The 19958-nt window shown below is 38.6% G+C and overlaps 1 protein-coding gene across 1 annotated transcript; it reads right to left on the minus strand.

Annotated features, from left to right (window-relative positions):
* Window positions 1-17599: 17599 nt before the first annotated feature.
* LOC110703028 lies at window positions 17600-18559 on the minus strand. The gene has a single exon (XM_021880784.1). The coding sequence runs from the start codon at window positions 18557-18559 to the stop codon at window positions 17600-17602; it is 960 nt and encodes a 319-aa protein (XP_021736476.1).
* Between the last annotated feature and the right edge of the window lie 1399 nt (window positions 18560-19958).

Consider the following 19958-nt stretch of genomic DNA (forward strand, 5'->3'; position numbering starts at 1 on the left):
CTGTAAGCCTAATAGGGGAACAGATCCTCTTCTACTATAAATAGAGGAAACTCCTCATTTTATTAGGCATTTAGAAAACATTCAGAAATACAAACACAAAAACCAAGCAATATTAATTGCAGAATTCTCTCTGAATCAGAGAGAAAATCCATTTACTTTCCGTACTTTTATGCATCTGGAGACGTTCTAACTTGATCGTCGGAGGAGGAACTCCACCCAACCGGAGTTTCGTGGTTTTGCAGGTACAGACGGTCGGCGCGCATTTCTAGAATTGTAACTCTCCCGAGGAACTCCAAAAACCACGAAACATTTGGCGCCATCTGTGGGGATAGTACTACTAAGATGGCTTCGCAGCAAACTATACCGCCTGCTAATAAGAAATGGCCTACGGTCGAGCTGAGGTCAAAGGCCAAGTGCCTCCTCCCAATCCTAAATGTCTGAGTCGGCTTCAACGTCGACCTACCAAGACAGCTTCCAGAATACCTCAATGAGGTATTCGCAATCAAGCAGAGTCAGTCAGGCGGCTAGTCTGTCCACACTGGCCCTCGGATAATCCATTCGGCTCCGTATGCGCCTTAGTAGCCATACCTGCCGAATGGACAATCATGCATACAGCCGGCCCCTTTTCAGGGGTCAGGCGACAAAAGTGTCCATTAGGACTGGCAACTCCATCCGCTAAAATTGGAAGAACAGCCTTCTGTGTTCTCCAAGGTGTATTATCTAAGCACCCTGGTGCGAAAAAGCTGAGCAGAAAAATACCCCAGGCGTCATGAGGCCAACTATCTAGCACAGCAGGCGTCATGAGGCCAATTGTCTAGCACAGCAGGCGTCATAAGGCCAAATGTCAAGTACCACAGGCATCATGAGGTCAAACTGTCATATGCTTACCCAGGCCTCAATGCCGAGCATCCGGTCAGGCGGCCAAATGTAAAGCCAGCCGTATGCCCGGCTGTCCAGAAGGGTGGTGAATGGTTTGCAATAATAAAGCCGGCTGCGTGAGTGCATGTATCAAATACCATCAGCTAACATGCAAGTGGCATGCAAGCGGCATCATACACTAGGCATAATCATTATTATGATTTTTTTTTTTTTTTTAAAAAAAAAAGGAGTGCCGCCTTACTACCATTTTGTATGTATATACAATGTTGGTGAATAAAGAATCAAGCACTGACTTTATTTATACTCATTACACGAGTAGCACATGCTAGCCACATGGCACTTTGACCAACTAGGTGGCAAAGCTCCATGTGAGCAAGTAACCCAAATAAAATGTCATGCGTGAGCATATAGCGAGCTCTTTTCATAGCCATGCATGAATAATCAATCGGCACTATTGGTATTAACTCAAATTTTTGAGCAAGTTGAAGCCCACTTGCATGATAGACCGTTTGGCATGACTATAAATACCATGAGCAAATAAGCGAGGGTCAAACAGTAATGAAGCTAAGCTATGCTCAGGCGGCAGCTCAATACCAACCGGCATCATCGTGCTAAGAAAGACGGTTCTTTATGCACTTACCATCAAAGGGGTCAGTCGGCATTTCAGTGGCCGATATCTTGAAGCCGGCTGTGGATATGCAAGTCAAAGCGGCTCTTAGAAGGTCATAGAAATCAAAATGTTGATGAGCATGGATGGACAACACCCATGCGGCCTTGTATGTACCAGCCACGCATGGCCTTCTCCCATTCTCCTAAGTCCTTGACAGCTAGCTCACTTGTAAGCACTTACATTTTGGTGGAAAAAGAGAGCATGCAGCACTACTTAAGTATATATTATACGGATAAATTGCATTTATTAATCCCAACTTTGCACAATTTCATTTTATTAATCCCAACTTTGGAATATTCTGCAATAATCCCAACTTTGATATGGACTTTCATTCCTCATACCAAACCGGTTTCTTAACCTGTTATATCAGGTCACTTGACACGTGTCAAGTCCTGATTGGTCAAAAAATTAAAAAAAATTAACAAAAAAAAAAACAAAAAAAACCACCCAGCCAAACCCCAACAACCCAAGAGTTCCGGCAGGCCGCCCAGCCTAGCACCTCCCTCATCGGACCGTCGGACCTCCCCCTACACTAGAGTTGTCGCCAATTTCTCAACTCTACAAACCACCTCCGGTCCACCACCGACACTAATTCCTTAACTCTTCAAACCACCTCCTCATCTCACGAACCACCAGTCCCATTTCATCGACCCCAAAACCAGAATCAAATCAAGCACCAAAGCTAGAAGCGGCGTCGTCAAGCATGGACAAGAACAGCATAGGATCGGCCATCGAAAATGGGGGTGATTCAACAAATTTACAAGATCTTCATCGAAAATGGGGGCGATTCAACAAATTTACAAGATCTTCATCTTTAAGGTGGGAGGGTGGTGGTTTCGCGAGCGGGGAGGCAGGTGGGAGGGTGGTGGTTTCGCGCATGCTAGGGGGTTGGTTTGAGGCGATTTCGGGGGTGGGGGGAAGAGAGGGGGTAGTTTCGAGGGTGGGGGAAGGAAGGTGGTTGTTTTCGTCGGAGAGGAAGGGGGAAAGGGGAAGTTTCTGCGAAGTGGCGGCGGATTCCGGCTGGGCTAGGGGGATGGGGGTGGTTGGCAAGGAGGAGAGTTTTTTTTTTAATTTTAATTTTTTAGTTTTTTAATTTTTAATTTTAATTATTGATTTTTCTGTTTTTTCTTAATTTATTTAATTTAATTTATTTATTTTAATTTTTTGAAGCAATTAACAAGTGACACGTGTCTAAAAAAAAAATTTAACCCTTTCATCAGGTTACCGGTTTTTGGGATTGAAGAATGAAAGCCCATATCAAAGTTGGGATTATTGCAGAATATCCCAAAGTTGGGATTAATAAAATGAAATTGTGCAAAGTTGGGATTAATAAATGCAATTTTTCCTATGCTATACAACATACTTAAGCATATATTATGCAAGGGTCAGACGGTATATATTATACAAGAGTACCTTCCACATTATTCGGCATATTCACAAAGTACTATCTTTGACTACCTAGCTATGCTAGTTCTACTTTACTTAAGTGCATACAGCCGGTCGAGTATGCTAGAAAACTAACAAGCTTTCAACGCCATATATACCAGCGGCAAAGCTCAATAAAGTGGGGCGGAGCCGTATGTAAGATCGCTCAACAAAGAAGCTACTTGGCACATCGAAAAGCCGTTCATCCATGCATGGCATGTAAGCCTACAAGCCCATGCTATTTTCTTGAGGATAAGTAGGGCAGCAGCCGTATGGATATAGCAGCCTGTACTACGAGCCGACCCAGTAGAGCGAGTAGCTAAACGGCATGATTGCATACAACCAATCTAATACTCAAGCGGAATGGTAAAAACCGTCTGGCTTAGGGGCTTGGTCTTGTTCAATGGAATGCCGAACGACCAGCATTCAAAGAAACCGGTGTGAGAGTATATGATTGTAAACCGTTCATTACTAGAGCATGAGTTCAGCCGGCAGTTGAACCGTCTATGTACTTACCCTACAAGAAATTCGCATAGTATGTAAGATCAAGAGGAGTGTCGCATGTACTTAGAATAAAATTCAGTTCTACGGCTTAGTTACTCGGCACATCAAAAAGCCACTTGGCTTTGGCATGAATGCCTGCAAACCTGAGCTAATTGCTTGAGGATAAGAAGCCATATGGTTTTAGCAGGTGGCAGCAGCCATGAGCATTCGGCTTTTTCAATGCCAAACCTTGAATGCCAACAAGCGACATACAAGCGGCATTATAGAGGGAGCTTCTAGTTGAGTTTAAAAAGCTCCTCAACCCAGCAAGCACAGCCGGTATGGCTTTCATTGAAGCCGGCTGTAGGTGCTTGAGTCATTTGATGCCTCCAGCCAATGAAAGCGTCCGACAAGGGTCCTAAATCGGCTGTATATATGCGAAATAGCCACGACTAGTCCGGATGGCCGAGACTCAAGAAAAACCATGGAAGTCGGCTTTGAGTGTTTAAGCTATGTGTCTAGCATGTTACTCATCGAGCATCTGGCAAACCTTTAATCACCAAGCGCCGGCCAGCTGTATGCAACACAACCGGCATTATCGTCGGCTGTGTGTATAACGGGTTAAGCAACGTGCAACTAGCATTGTCGTCCATAAGAGACGGTCTTCTTTGTGGTGGTTAGCAAGGTGGTCAGCCGGTGTACGCACATGAGTGAAGCCATGAATACACGGTTGTATATGCATGAGCGAAATCTCGTGATTATAATTCTCAACAAGCATCCAGTGAGCAAGTATTAGCATATTCATGAGAATCATTATTATTATTAAAATAATGATTTGATTAAAATAATGATTTATCAAATCATTATTATGATTGATATAATGATTTGATTAAAATAATTATTTATTAAAAAAAATAAAAAAAAAATGCCGGTTGTGGTGGCATCCTTGCTAAGCCGGCTGCATGTTTATGGTTTGAGCCATGAGCTGTCCAGTTGGGTGATACTCTTGCTACACCATTGAAGCCGGTTGTAGGTGCAATGACCAATGAGCAGCCGACACTTAATTGCATTATCACAAGTCTTTGAAGCTGAGCATTTGAAACAGCCGACCTTATCATGACGCGGCCTCCGAGTGTAAGCACAAGTGTGGCTTCAAGCGTCGCTTCGAAGCTACTAGATTGGTCATATGTATGGTTTGATCATTACCGCATGTATATGGGTCAATACAACCTCATGAAATGCCATGGGTAATGACCGAGTGTGTGGTTGCCTTGCCAAATAAATAGAGTTCGAGGTCGAGCTTGAAAGCAAGCGGCATGGTTGAAAAACGCATATTATGGCTGTATATATAAAGCTGAGCCATGCTCTGACCGGATGAGTGGCGCAGGTGTTGCACCATTAAAAACGCCTGTGGTTGCATACTCTACAACGTCTTGATCAGCTCTGATCGCGCATACTTTACTCCGATAAAGTCGGTTGTATGTACATGGGTTGAAGCCTAGCCGAATTGGGTTAAGGCCTAGCCGCCTGAATCAACCGTATGTGCCATCATCGCGCCTGGGTACCTCAACAATTTCTAGTTTTCTGTCCGAGTGTATGTTGCTTGGAGTCTTGCTGCATGTATATGGGTTGACAACCCCCTGGTACTTGAAATTGAATTTGAAACCAAGAGGCATGGTAGAATAACCGCCTGGTGTAAGGCAGGAGGCATCTCAATAAAGATCCGTCTGTATACTTCGAGAACAAATTCATTTCTCAAGCCTGTTACCCAGCGTCTCATGGCCGCCTGTCACCATGCGAAAAGCTCATTCTCATGAATCAAGCAGGAGGATTTTTGTCAATATGCTGGACGATTTTCCGATCTTTAATTATTTTAATTAGAATGAGGCTAGGCCTCGGCTTTTTCTAGCACTTGCAAAATAATTTGACAAAATTTGGGTTAACTAGCTTAATTAATTGGATTAATTAAGTTGGATGTAGAATTTAGTGGGAGCTTCATTAATTACTTGAGATTTTTTTATTGCATTGCATTTAATCACATAATTGGTTAACAACTTTGACTTGTTTTAATTAGGCGCATTAATTAGATTAACCACTTAAGTTAGTTACTAGTTTGAGCGTGTTGTGCATTGTTACTTGTTTTACGTTGAAAAATGCATAGGTCATTCACATATAGTGAATGGATGAATGAAATGTCTATTCTATCACAGGTTTTGTGAAAATGGCAAATAGTGGGGCTCGATTAGGATAGTAAATACGGTCTGCGTACCGTTGCGTATTTTTGTACCTTAATATTTAGATTAGTGCTAGTCATAATTACTAGTAGTTGCATAATTGGTGGAGATGTCTCGAAGAAGGCGTTTCTAAGAAGACAAGCCAAGAGAATGCAACGAAGACTCTTGAAGACTTGAAGACTCAAGGGGTCATGCTAGTTGCCAAATGCATCTTTTACTTATGTTTTCTATATATAAGTATGCCTATATATATATGAATGAATGATATCTTAGATGCATGTTTAGGATTTCGAATGTTGCGATGATTAATTAAGTTCACTTAAATCAACCAACATAGAAACCCTAGGTCCCTATAAAATTGAGCCAAATTTGCCATTCCAAGATAGACACTTACCGAACTAATGTGTATAGTGATGGGCTATGCCAAAGCAAGGCATCACTATCTCCCTAGGAACGTAAGGTATACTAGGTATACAAGTTGATCTTGGTTAAGCTCAACGGTATCAGTAAGGAGTCCTTAGATGTTGTGGCAGTGGAGATAAAACGTCAAGAAAGCATTGGATGTGACGTTTTATAAAACCAAGAGTAACTTAGAGCTATTAGCAATTGGATTGCTTACCTTAAAATATTAAGTGTTAAGACAAGCCAAAGCATGCTTAATCACTTTCTGATTTTTGGAATCTTGGAATCGTTTTATTCTCGCCAAAAAGGTACAAATTTTAATGCGTGGATAAGACGCTTAATAAGGTCGAAAGTTTGCATGTATACTTTAAAATTCAAACTTATTATGCTATTATCTTGATAAATGGTTATACTTTGCACTTATATTTGTAGAATTCTAAATCAAATTATATTGTTTTCAATGATTGGTAAAAGGAAATCTTTTGAGAATGGTTCTCGAGGAAAGAAAAGGCATTTCTATAATACAACTTCTCATAGATGACTTTTATGCTTAGTCCAAAAGGATGGTTTAACATCATGTATTCAAAATACTAGGTAGTTTTGATAAACATGAAGTATTGAGTTGAAAAACTCAAATTGTCAATAGTTGACAACCAAGATATCTTTTTGCTTCATACACTAATTAGTAAGCACTACTAGAAATAGGCCGTTTTCCGACGGATTTGTTCCGACGAACTTAAATTCCGTTGGAAAATTCGAATATTCCGACGGAATTTTGGTCTGTCAAAAAAAAACCGTCGGAAAATATAAGTTGCGACGGAAAATCCCTCGGAATTTACTGCTTCCGACGGAATATTCCCTTGGAAAATTTCTCCTGACGGAAAATTCCGTCGGAAGATTTAAATTTCGAGGGAAAAAAATCCGTCGAAAAATATTAATTTCCTACGGTTTTAAATCCGTAGGAAAATTTCCGACGGATTTTAATTCCGTAGGAAAATTTCCGACGGATTTTAATTCCGTCGGAAATTTCTGACGGAATTTAGGCCTTTTCCGACGGAAATTTATTTAAAAACAAAAAAACAAAAAAAGAGAGAAACAAAAATAAACCCCTAAATGAAAAGCGGACCCCTTAACCCCTTCCCTTTTCATTTCTCTTTCTCTCTCTCCCCGCCCCTTTTCCATCTCCTCCTATTCATTTCTCTCTCTCTCCTCTCCTCCTCCTCTTTCTCTCTCCTCTCCTCCTCACTTTCTCTCTCCTCACCTCCTCTTTCACCGCAACCCATAAACGGTGTTCCCTCACTCACCGAAGCTTTAACACCCATAAACGGCTCCAGATTTCCCGACGAATTTTCAGGGGACGACTGAGGTTCGGCGTCGAAACGAGGCTTGGAATATTTGAGCTGGACTCGGTTTCATCAACAACAACCTAAACATCAATTGTAGATCTTGTAATTTAGGTTTGTGTTTAGATTTAGTTTTTTTTTTTTTTGAATAAATGTTTAGATCTAGTTAATTGTATATGTAATTGTAATTTTAATTTATAAAATTTAATAGAAAATTATATATTTATACATTTCTATTAATTTTCCTTGTTTAATTTTGGTTTTTTGATTTTTTTGGGGTTTTTTTGGGGTTCTTTCCGATTTTTTGGGTTAATGGTGGTGGTGTGGTGGTGTCGGTGGTGGTGGGGTGGGCTGTTGTGGTGGTGTCGGTGGTTATGGGGTGGGATTGTGGTGGTGTGGGTGGCGTGGGGGAGGTTTGGACTGGTGGATGTGGGAGGTTTGGAAGGGGGGTCTGGGTGGTGTAGGGTCCGTGGGGTGTGGGTTATTTGGTGGTTCTGGGTTGGGTTTGGTGGGTCTAGGTGGGGTGTCTGGGTGGGGTGGGGTGGGGTGTCTGGTTGGGGAGATGGGTCTAGGTTTGGTTTGGTGGGTCTAGGTCTGGGTGGGGTGGGGTGTCTGGGTGGGGTTAGGTGTCTGGGTGTGGGAAAATGGGTTGGGGACGTGGTGGGTGGTGTGGGCTGGTGGCGGGGGTGGATCTAGGTGGGGATTGTGGTTCTTTTTTTTATTTTTTTTATTTGCTTTTTCCAACAAAATTTTCCGTCGGAATATACCTCCTCCGATGGAAAATTCCATCGGAACATCTCCCCCACCGACGGAAATTTCCGTCGGAACATATCCCACTCCGACGAAAATTTCCGTCGAAACATTGCGACGGATTTTAACTTAAAGACAACAAAAGCGCCGACAGAACATAATCCGTCGGAAATTCCGTCGGAATAGACCTTTCTGACGGAATATCGCGAAATTCCTACAAAGTGTAATGCGACGGTGCTTTCCGACAAAATTCCGTCGGAAATGCCCATTTCTGACGGAATTTCAGGGTTTTCCGACGGATTTTTTCCATCGTTGATTGATTGTTTTCTAGTAGTGAAGACTCATTGATGTAGTAATTCAAGTACAAATTAAAGGAAAAGATGGAACTTTGTTTTACGGCGCATTAGATGCTTAATTATTCCTAATAAAGTATAAAAGTCAAAACACTTAAAGGAATGGTTCTTAAAAGTTATGAGATGATTTATGATAAGAAATATAGGAAACAAAGAACAAAGAAAAGGAATTTGAGATTCCAATTCTACCTAAGAGTTCATGTTATCGTAGTTAAACTTAGCAACTTATCTTCACAAGTATTAGATACTGCTTGAGAGTTCCATTTTCGAAGTGACCTCAAAACAAATGAAGTTAAACTAAGTTATTGACTTACAAGCTTGGAATGAAGCAAGTGGTGCTACATCAGTTGTAAGGTCATCTGCTTTGTTTAAAGACCTTTTAAGCTAAGGCTGGAACGAATAATGGTTATTTCCTAAAAAGGGTTTTATTTAGAGTAAAAAGAGTATTTTAAAGGAAAGAAATTTCCACTGTATTACACTGTGCCCCTTGATGAAAATTGTTAAATTTGTTTTGACTCTTGGTTATTGATGATGAACATTGTTGATTAGTTGGTCATGATTTAATGTTTGATTGCCTTGAAATCTTAACATGCGTCAATTTTTCCCAACTACTTGTGAATATAGTGCTTGACTAGTTGATTTGGTAAGGAATGTGTGTTAGTTCCTGGTATGTCAATGAAGTAGAGTAATTGTCTTTACTAAGAGTAACGTTTGTATGATTCATTATTATGCACAATGAGGAAGAAGGCGTTTATTCTCTTAGGTGGCCTTCAGATTATATTGGATACATTTGTTCCCTTCTTGCTACCCATGTTGTTTTTTGTTCCCTTTCATTGTTTATTTAGCTACATTACAAGCCGATTTAAGCCCCATTGGTTACCAGTCCCAAGCTTGGCTTGGGAGAGCTATTAGTTAGTGAGGTGAGAAAGTTTTAGTGTGCACATAACTTGCACAATGTTGGTGAATAAGATGAGTAATTTGTTCTTTTGATATTGTGATTAGAAAAAAAAAATGAGAAAAGTGTTCAAAAGTAGAAAATTTCCAATGTGAGATAAAAAAAAACAAAAAGAGCAAAAGAAAAAAAATTGTTTCAATGTTCAAATGTTCTAATTGAAAATTGATCGAGAAAAATAGAAAAAAAAAGAAAAAAGAAAAGAAAAAAAATGGTTTTAAGAAAGAAAAAAAATAAATAAAAACAAGTTCAAAAGAAAAAAAAATAAAAGAGCTCAAAGTTTATTTGCTCACTCAAGTTCTATAATATCATATTTGTATGAGTGAAGATGTAAGTGTGGAAAAAATTGTGAAAAAATCGGTTTGGTTGTTTGGTGAATTTTTGTAGTGTTGAGTTATGTTGGAGATGATTGGCCATTATTTATTTTGACCTTGGTATTTAGGATTTGGCTCCCTTAAGCATGGCTTTACTCTCATATTTTCCCATATATTTCCTACCCTTTACCTAAGCTTTACATTACAAGCTTTGAACACATTCCGACCATATTGCATAGAGTTGTGTGAATGTGAAAGTAGTTGTTTACCAATGCGAAGAATGATTTGATATATTTCGAGTCGAATACTAGGTTGAGTGTATGTCTTTTAAACACACGAGTGCGTGAGTTGGGAGGGAATTGTTCACATATAAAGGGATTGGGATGGAGAGTGATCGAGTGCATCTTTTACTCGCCACATAAATGAGAGTTGAGTGTGTGAGCTTGTGGTTTTCTCTACTTAACAATTATTAGGGAAGATTGGTAATTGGATGGATTTGAGTGATTGATTTTGATTTGTGTTTATTGGATTTGCCTTGAGTTGTATTATGGATTTCAATTAGATTTTGGGTGAAGTTTTGATTTGTTTGATCCATTGTTTTGCTTAGGGACAAGCAAAGGTTTGGCTTGGGGGAGTTTGATATATGTGTTTTATATGCTATTTTATTCCCCGTCTCACGGTCATTTTGATGCATATCTCCGGGGCTATTTTTAGTACTAATGTGTGGTTTCGAGTGTTTTGTAGAGTTGGCATTTGTTTTGTAAATTTCCCTGATTGTTGGTGATTTCTAATGGTTTTCTGGCCACTACGAGATATCGAAGCTATGATCACATTCATGACCGTCTCTTGTAGCCCAAGACTGATTATTTTGGTGATTAAGGGCTTGGTTCGTGGAATTGGTCCAAGTAATGGACCAAGGAAGAAGTAAATTTGAACCACAAGTAATTGGATCCCAATGGAAAAGAAAGAGGAAACTCGGCCAAGAAAAAGACTGGGCCAGATTGGACGGATGCTCAGCAAAGCAGTGAGATGAAAAAGACGGGCCTTATCAGGCGAAGCCGCCCGATCGGGCGCGAGTTTTTCTAGAGGTGTTTAGGATTTGCATTTTGAGTTAATTTGGGGTTTAGTATAAAAACTCTTTTGTAAGATTTATTAGATACATTTTTTAGATTACAATTTTCATTCTTAAGCTTTTAGAGAGATTTTAGTGTGAGATTATTGTTGAACTCAAGTTTTCCCCTTTTAGTGCAATTTCATATTTCTTTCATTCGGTATAATTCTCATCTCTTTTATCTCTTTGTTTATCGTTTTGATTTTAATTGCTTTTTTATTTTGTGCTTTGATTTCAATCAGGTCTTCTATATATGCTTTAATTAGTTTAGATTTAAGTATGTGTGGTATTTAATTTTTAGGGTTCCTGGGGAATCCATAATTAATACGAAGGAATAATTTGTTATTATTGATTGTTGATATTGCATGATAATTTCTTATTGAATTGTTTTGATTCTTTACAATTATGAATCGAGCATATGTAATTTGATTATAAAAGTATAGCAATATTGAATTGATGAATCGAGCAGATATAAATTTGATATTAAAAGCTATTTTCAATAGGAACTAAGATCTAGTAAATTGCGAGAGCCTGTTAGATCTATGTTGATTAATAAATTGCGAGAACCTGTTAATCATGTTAAGTTTGCAATATTAATTGTTGATTGTCATGTTTTATCCCAAAGTATTAATTTTTGGTGAACCTATGACCCTAGGTTTTTTATTATTGGCTATTCCCTTAGATTAATTTCATACAAACCTTATTTGCTTCTTGATAATTTAGATTATAATAATTAATTAAGAATAGAAGAACGTTGTTTCCCTGTGGATTCGACGCTACTTCCCTATCTATTTTAGTTAGTGGTCTTAGGAATTACTTTTGATTGGGTGATTCGACTTTAGCCTGTCAGTAACCTTGGCGTTAACCTTTCGTTAGATGTTGCCGTTAGTGGGGCCCACTTTACACAATGAAAAAAAATTCTAGATTTGCGTGCTAAAAAATGTTTCGTTAGAGATTTTAGGGGTCATTTTAGTCCTTAAGGATCAAATTGGAGCTCGGATTTGGCAAAAAAATAATGTAAAAGCCCCGTTAACGTAAAACCTTTAACGGGATATTTTCAGCACGCAAATCAAGAAAAAAATATTAAAAAGTGCAAAGTGGGTCCCACTAACGGTGACCGTTTACAGTAGGATAACAGCAAGTTCACTATTGAGACAAAATTGTAAGTTGAAGGTTACAGTGTGTAATTTTCAAAAGGAGGGGACACAGCTTGGAAAAGTCAATACTTGAGGGTTATAATATAGGAATTCCCAAAAAAATAATAAAAAAAACATCCAAAAGTAGCAATTGATGCATTGTCAACTAATTAGCACGAAAATAACATGAAAGCATATGTCAACTAGACTTATTTTCTTACCGAACCCAAAACATGTTACGTCTAACCAAAATTAATCTTGAGGTTTATTATTTGATTACAACGATAAAATTGTAAAATTGTTCTATTAGTAATGCTTCTTATAAGTCACTCATCAAAGGCAATGCTTCAGAAACTTTTAAATGTTACTGCAGACTGCGGAGGAGATCCCTTATCGCTCTACCTTTTCCTATTTTGTATAGATTTTTCCCCACAATGTTACATTTGGGTCAGTATTTAAATATGTTTCGAGGGTTAAAAATCTCCTTTATAGTCCAATTATTTCTCATTTATTCTTTGTCAATGATGCACTTATTTTCTTCCAAGCTACTAGTACTACTTCCTGTACTAATATCGTAGGCATTATTCAACGGTTTACAAAAATTTTGGGCGAGGAGCTTAAGTTCATGTTTTAAAATCATGTTTGAAACTTGATTAATTTGCATGAAGGGTAAGACCCATCAATCGCAAATAAGTTTTCAAGGAGAAAACTGACAAATGTGGAAATGTGTCTGCATACATAGCTAGATTGGTTGAAAAGGATAAAATTAATTCACAACGTTGATTTAATAAAACCTATTCACTAATTGGAATGCTTAAGTCTTTTCGTGATTATTCTAGCAAAATTGCGCATATTAAATATGGAAAAATAGATATCGAAACTGGCTTCCTAGAAATGGGATTTGGAAGAGACTATGGATATAGTCTAAGGGATTTGTAATTCTAAATAATGCTAGATGTGAAAGCAATCTCAAGAAATCTATTGGTGGATTGAGAGAAGCATTGCATGTAGGAATTGGAACATGTATTCTCGTAAAGTTAATAAAAGGTTTGGCTTATGGAGAAACATAGAAATTCTTATGGATAAGAAGTTTAGTGGGAGCAAGAGTCAATCTTAAAAGGTCCAACAAGAAGTTTACGAACTCTATTGTGAAATGACTATCAAATGCTAAATGCTTAGGTTTGAAAGTATTTTCGACAATGGACCAAGCGAAAGGCGATACTTAGTACATATTGGGAATTAAGATCTATTGTATAGACTTAATAAAAGGTTTAAACGAGTAGAGGAATTTACCGTGTTAAACATGAAGGACTTGGAAATCCCTTCGACCCATATGTATAAAACTAAGTAAATGTTTGAACTAAGTATAAGCTAGGCTAATACTAAATCAAACAAGAAAGACTCTAGTAGAGACTTTCAACCGTATCATATAGCAAACAGTTTAGCAAGACTCGGTACTGGATGAGCTAAAAGGTCACATGAATGGAATAATATTGGGAATAATTCTACAATTGAAACCATCATGTATGCTATGATATGGAGTCGTCACTCAACTTACATGCTTAAAACATGAAAAGTATAAAATACCAATCAATTTAAATCTAAGTGATGGATCATTAGATTATGATCAAGAACATCCAAAGTACTTGGATAAGTAAAAGGGATGAGTTCTTGACGCATAGAAACAAATGTAATTTAAGAATTGATGTTGCAAGCACATCGTTAGCAAGGATCAGATCCTTAACAAGGAAGCCGTTTATAAGCACGAGCTAAAATGCGTCGAGGCTTGAGAATGGTAACATGGAAGCACATCTATGTGTAATGTGCGGAAATTTAAGGTAAATTTCCATGATCACAAGTGATTAGGGTATCCCAAATCATTGTGAGTCGTTTCGAATGGAATCCAAGCAAAGCACCATTAGGAAGTCTACTGAAATATATGTTGAGAATAGTGTTGTCTGAAAAAAAAGTTCGTTGTTGAACATTGATGATTGTAGGTTGTCAAGTTGAAGATCTCAAATCATGAAAATGAGTGGGAGCCATCACTTGGAAAATAAATCCTAAATAACATAATCCATAACACTCTCAAATTTTATCATCTTATTATGAAAGTATTCGATAATGAAGATGCTAAGATTTGCAAAGTAATCATAACTAAACCTATGCAATAAGTGAACGACAACTTTCACTATTGCATGAAAGAAATCAAACATATTAAATATGGGTGTGATTTCTATAAATGTTTTGTGAAGAGTATTACTCTTGAAACATTTGAGGAAAACCATTTATCATAAGATGAAAAGTTGAAAAGTTTCATAGTGGAATAAAAAAAATTTACTAATAATTCCACAAACTATTTAATTGTGGTTTAGAATAAAATAATGAGTCCAATCGATTTTGAGAATATTCAAAATAGGGTATCAAGACAATGTCTTGGATAAAGAAACACCTATTAAGTGAACATTGAATATTTCAATCAAAAATTATCCCTAATCAAGGTCATTTAAAAGTTGGACGACTAGTGACCAATTGAGATTAGTGTGTAGTATGATTTATATCACCGTTTCTTGTGCTACAAGGATATGATTGTCATAAATCATTTGCACAGGTATTTGTTTGGAACTGTACTGGATTGACCTATGAGAATACTTTAAGAGATTTAAAATCGTCATAAGTATATTTCTCATTATAGCTATCAGAACCTTTTTCCTCGACCATGAGTATTGTAAGTTCTCTTATTTGAGTACTAGTCCGTTGTGATGTTGTCAAACGTTTGTCGTAAATGGGGTTTATAACGGCAACACTCGAGCGGCTAGGTCCTCTTAGTAAGGGAAGCTAACAATACAAGACTGGGAATGTCCCCCTATTAACAATAGGGAACATGTCTTTGTTGTTTACAAGGATTCTCGAAGAGCGAGACTGTGAAAATGCATGGCCGTGCTCAGATGGATTTTAGAAATCATCTACTTATTGACAGTCGAACTTGGAAATCGAGAAACACTTCTGGACGTAATAAGGATGACGAAGAATCTTACCTTATAGTTCATGAAGAGACATTAAGTAACATAGGAAATGGGCTATACACTAACAGCGCACTTGTCCGGAAGGACAAGTGGGAGATTAAAAGGAATGGTTTCCTTCGAACAAGTATATTATTCCGATAAAGGGTTTGGAATTATTAGAAAGCTAATTATTCGGTGAGGTCAAGTGATCGGAATTCCTAGTTGGAGGCTGCTTCCAATCAGTAATATTAATGTATAATTAATATTACAGCTTAATCTTGACTGAACCCTTCGGGCCACACCCAATCGAGTAACAGAACCAAAACGACGAATTAATTCGAAGGATTAAATGAGTCATTAGAGTATTACGAACAAAGACGCCGGATATCGAGCTTAGAGCGTCGAAACCGAGCGTCGTAAGTCGAGTCGTATTTAGAATTCGACAAGACGAGAAATCAAGCAAACGACAAGTTTAAGCTAAGTCGTAGCTTCGCATTGGCCTAGCTATGCGATGGGGCTAGGCTAGCATAGGGCACCACCGCATCGCATGGCTGTGCCGCAAGCCAAGCATGCATGTGCGTGCTAGGCTTGGTGGTCGAGCATGCTTGCGGGGTTGGTGCACCTGGTCGCACGCATGCTAGCAACTGGCGCGCCATGTGTGCTAGTGTACTGGGCCTCGCACTCAGCCGCAAGCATAGCAGCAACAAGGCTGCGCCTAGCATGAGCATCGCATCAGAGTAGCAGCGTGCTATGCGTGCGAGTGTTGTGAGTTGTGCGTGCTTGCGTGCTAAGCAGCGCCTAGCACAAGCAGCAGCTAGCTAGCGATGGTAGCACAGCATGTGCATGTGCCGCTTAGCAAGGCTGGCAACCAGCCATGCCTTGTGCCCATGCCAGCCACAGCATGTGCGTGTGCCAGCTCATGCGTGTGGGGAGCCCGGTTTTGGTGGGTTGCTTAGGGAGCAAGGGGAGGATGGTCCCCGCCCCCCTTGTGGTCCTCACCTAACCCCTTGCTCACCACTTGACACTTGGCGTTTGTTGATTCACTTGCATTTCAATTTGATTTTTGAATTAAAATAAATTGAATAAAGTGCATTTTACCAACTCTCCCACATTGATGGGAGATTGGAATTCAAGGGCTCCCTTCCCTATAAATACCAATCATTTGGCATTGGGAAGGGACACTTGAGTTGTGAATTTTAAGAGATCTCCAAGAAGAGAATACCTTAATTCTAATACTCTAAGTTTTCATAGTCTAGCCCCGACTAACCTTCGGGGTAGGGGCCGTTTGGGTCGGGTCTCGAGGGTGAGAGCCGTCGAAGGCTTGTGCAGTTGCGGAGTTTTACGCTTTCAAGTATGAGCTCTTAGAAAGAGAGAAGCACGCATCAAGGGTAAGATCGTCTTTTCTTCTTTCTCTCTCCTTGTTAATTAATTATGTGATTGTTAATTAATTGATATGAATGTTTAGTTACTTTAATTTGTGTGCGGATTTTGGGAGGGTTTCATTCCGCGTAGTGTCGGACAGTACGAAACCCAACATTACCAATTCTTTGGAAAATACTCTGGTTCCTTCACTTACAAGTTACAACCAAACTGAAATCATTTTTTATGGAAGTTACTTAATAAAGGTATATTAGTTAAATAGTGAGCTTCATCACGAAGCGTTACAATTATGGATGTGTTTTGCGATCTATGCAATATTCAAGGAAAGTTGAATACCTTTTCTATCATTTTAAGAATTATTGAATTACTTAGAGCATAAATATCAAGGGGGATGGCTTTTTCCTCTCAAACATTCTCTCTCCTTACCCTATTTTGACACCTCATACTCTCTTTCATCCACCTCATTTCCCGCTATCTCTTTCCTCTCTTCCATCCTCTTCCATTTATTTTTCCTACATCAAAGGGTTTCCTCTTGATATATTTTATACTGTAAATATGGCCCCACCTTCAAATTTTATCTTTGTGAAGGATTATTTTTTATTGATTTCTTTAATAATAATAATAATAATAATAATAATAATAATAATAATAATTGTAGTAGTAGTAGTAGTAGTGGTAGTAGTAGTGGTAGTAGTAGTAGTGGTAGTGGTAGTAGTAGTGGTAGTAGTAGTGGTAGTGGTGGTAGTGGTAGTAGTAGTGGTGGTAGTAGTGGTGGTAGTAGTGGTAGTAGTGGTAGTAGTAGTAGTGGTGGTAGTGGTGGTAGTGGTGGTGGTAGTGGTGGTAGTGGTGGTGGTAGTGGTGGTAGTAGTGGTAGTGGTGGTAGTGGTGGTGTGGTGGTGGTGGTGGTGGTGGTGGTGGTGGTGGTGGTAGTGGTAGTGGTGGTAGTGGTGGTAGTGGTAGTGGTAGTAGTGGTAGTGGTAGTGGTTTTAGTGGTAGTGGTAGTGGTAGTGGTGGTAGCAGCAGCAGCAGCAAATACAAGAAACTAAAGACAAATAACTAATTATCCTTGTTTTCCTTACCGATTACTAGTATGCCCAAATCTTGCCCACAAATGTTCTACCAAATCTTGTTTAAGTGACATATGAGTTTGTTTATCGTGGAGATTTTATGGTATTGCCATTAATGTGGTTAGATTAGGATTTTGGTAGCACGGGGTTACGGTGAATGTCGTTGCTCTTCGGTTTGAAGTTCCCGCTAAATACTCGGGTTGTTCAGTAGCAAACTCATTAGGATCCCAATAGTTAAGATAACTATCGCTCTCATCTTCCACGATCATATTGTGCATGATAATACACGCCATAACAATTTTCCACAACATTTCGATACTCCATGCCAAAGCATGACGCCTTATTATGGCAAATCGAGCTTGCAACACTCCAAATGCACGTTCTACATCTTTTCTAATACGCTCTTGTTTGGTAGTAAACATTCGTTGTTTAGGGGTTTGAGGTGCATTTGCCCATTTTGGGTAGATCCCATCTGTGAGATAATACCCTTGATTGTAAGTATTTCCATTCACGGTGAACTGAAGTTGTGGAGCAAGACCATTTAAAATGTCGTCAAAGACGGGTGAACGTTGAAGGACATTTATATCGTTGCACGATCCAGGTGTTCCAAAAAAGGCATGCCATATCCATAAATCCCAAGATGCAACAGCTTCTAAGATAACCGTCGTCGTTTTTTTACCGCCCTTGATACATCCCTTTCCACCCCGCTGGATAATTTTCCACTCCCAATGCATGCAGTCGATACTTCCCAACATACAAGGAAAACCTCTTTCCTCTCCTTCTCTTAGAAGGCGATTCATATCTTCAGGGGTTGGTTTCCTCAAGTACTTTGCTGAGAATTCACGAATCACTCCGTCAACGAAGTGCGTGATACAATGCCTAGCCGTAGTTGCCCCAATCTTGAGGTACTCATCAACTTGATCAGCTGCGCAGCCATATGCTAACATCCTTATAGCCGCAGTGCACTTTTGTATTGCAGAAGCACCCAAACACATACTAGCATCTGGATGTTGCTGGAAAAATCGATCAGTTTCACTTAGTTGATTCACTATCTTCATAAATAGAGGTTTCCGCATGCAAAACCTACGTCGAAACTTATCATCACCATACAATGGTTAGTCGCTGAAATAGTCAGCAACCAACTGATCATGTGCTGCTTCACGATTACGGTATAACTTCCCTTCGTTTTCTCTGACGTGGAACATCTTCTTGTTGTTGTTTCGTGGTGGTGTTAACCACATATCTCGATGCATCTTCTATGACTTGTTGTTGCTGATTTCCCTCAATAAAATCAAGCAACATGTAGTCATAGATTTCATCACTAGAAGTGGAAGAATTTGAATTACTACTCATTTTAAAATTACTAATATGTAGTAGTTGTAGTTGTGATAGTGAAAGTGTTGTAAGTGAAATAGGTCAATTTATAGACAATTGAGATAAAAGTTACAAAAAATGAATTGCAATCTGGTAAGATAAGATTTTTTTACCAGAAGATAAGATTTTCTAACAAAAGATAAGATTTTTTAACAGTGGGTAAGATTTTTGGTAGATAAGGTAAGATTTTTTATCAGAATGTAAGATTTTTTATTAGAAAATAAGATTTTTGTTAGATAAGGTAAGATTTTTTATCAGAGGGGTAATATTTTTGGTAGATAAGGTTTAAAGATTCGAAAATTACATTTTTTTTTTAGTAGAAAACATAATATTATTACTCCAACACATAAGATTACAACATCTAATATCAACTAAAAATACAAACAATTAAAATTACTACTACGTACGATTACATCTTAAGTACTACAACAACTCTTAAACATAACGTTATTAGCTGAAAGACAAACACTTGAGACAGAAACTAAAAGATAAAATAGTTAATACATAAAAATAACTAATACTTAACTTATATCTTTAAAAAAAAACCTGTTACTAAACTCCTCTCTAAGCTTCTTGTCCATGTCGGCTTCAAATTCATCGAGGACGGGTTTTTCCATCAATGAACGTAACATGCCGAATTTCATCTCCTCTCCTTTTGGTTTTTTTTATCTTATCTCCTTTTGCTTATCAAGTCGATCATTTGTTCTCCTTGATCAAGCCTCTTATCACTACATTCGTCAAGAGTTGTATTGAAAGCTTCAAGGTTTATCGATGTAGAAGAATTACTACCTTCTGCAGCTAAACTCTTTGACTTTTTTATACCCGGAGGCTTCTTTCTTCCAGCACTCACACTTGGTGATTCTGGTTTGGATCGTTTCCCACTTCCCTCGCTCTCCAAAGGAAGTTGTTGGACCATATGTGGGTCCCATTAGGAAATTTTGCATTGTTTCAAAACGATGCATCAAAGTAAAGTGTTTTCCATGATTGAGTTTTGCATAATACCCACGTTGGACAGCGTCCCCGCCTGAGTTTCCACTTTTCGGGTGTCGTAGGATATAACCATACGCCATAACCCATTTTGAA

Source organism: Chenopodium quinoa, unplaced genomic scaffold (assembly GCF_001683475.1).
Source record: "Chenopodium quinoa cultivar QQ74 unplaced genomic scaffold, ASM168347v1, whole genome shotgun sequence".
NCBI lineage: Eukaryota > Viridiplantae > Streptophyta > Magnoliopsida > Caryophyllales > Amaranthaceae > Chenopodium > Chenopodium quinoa.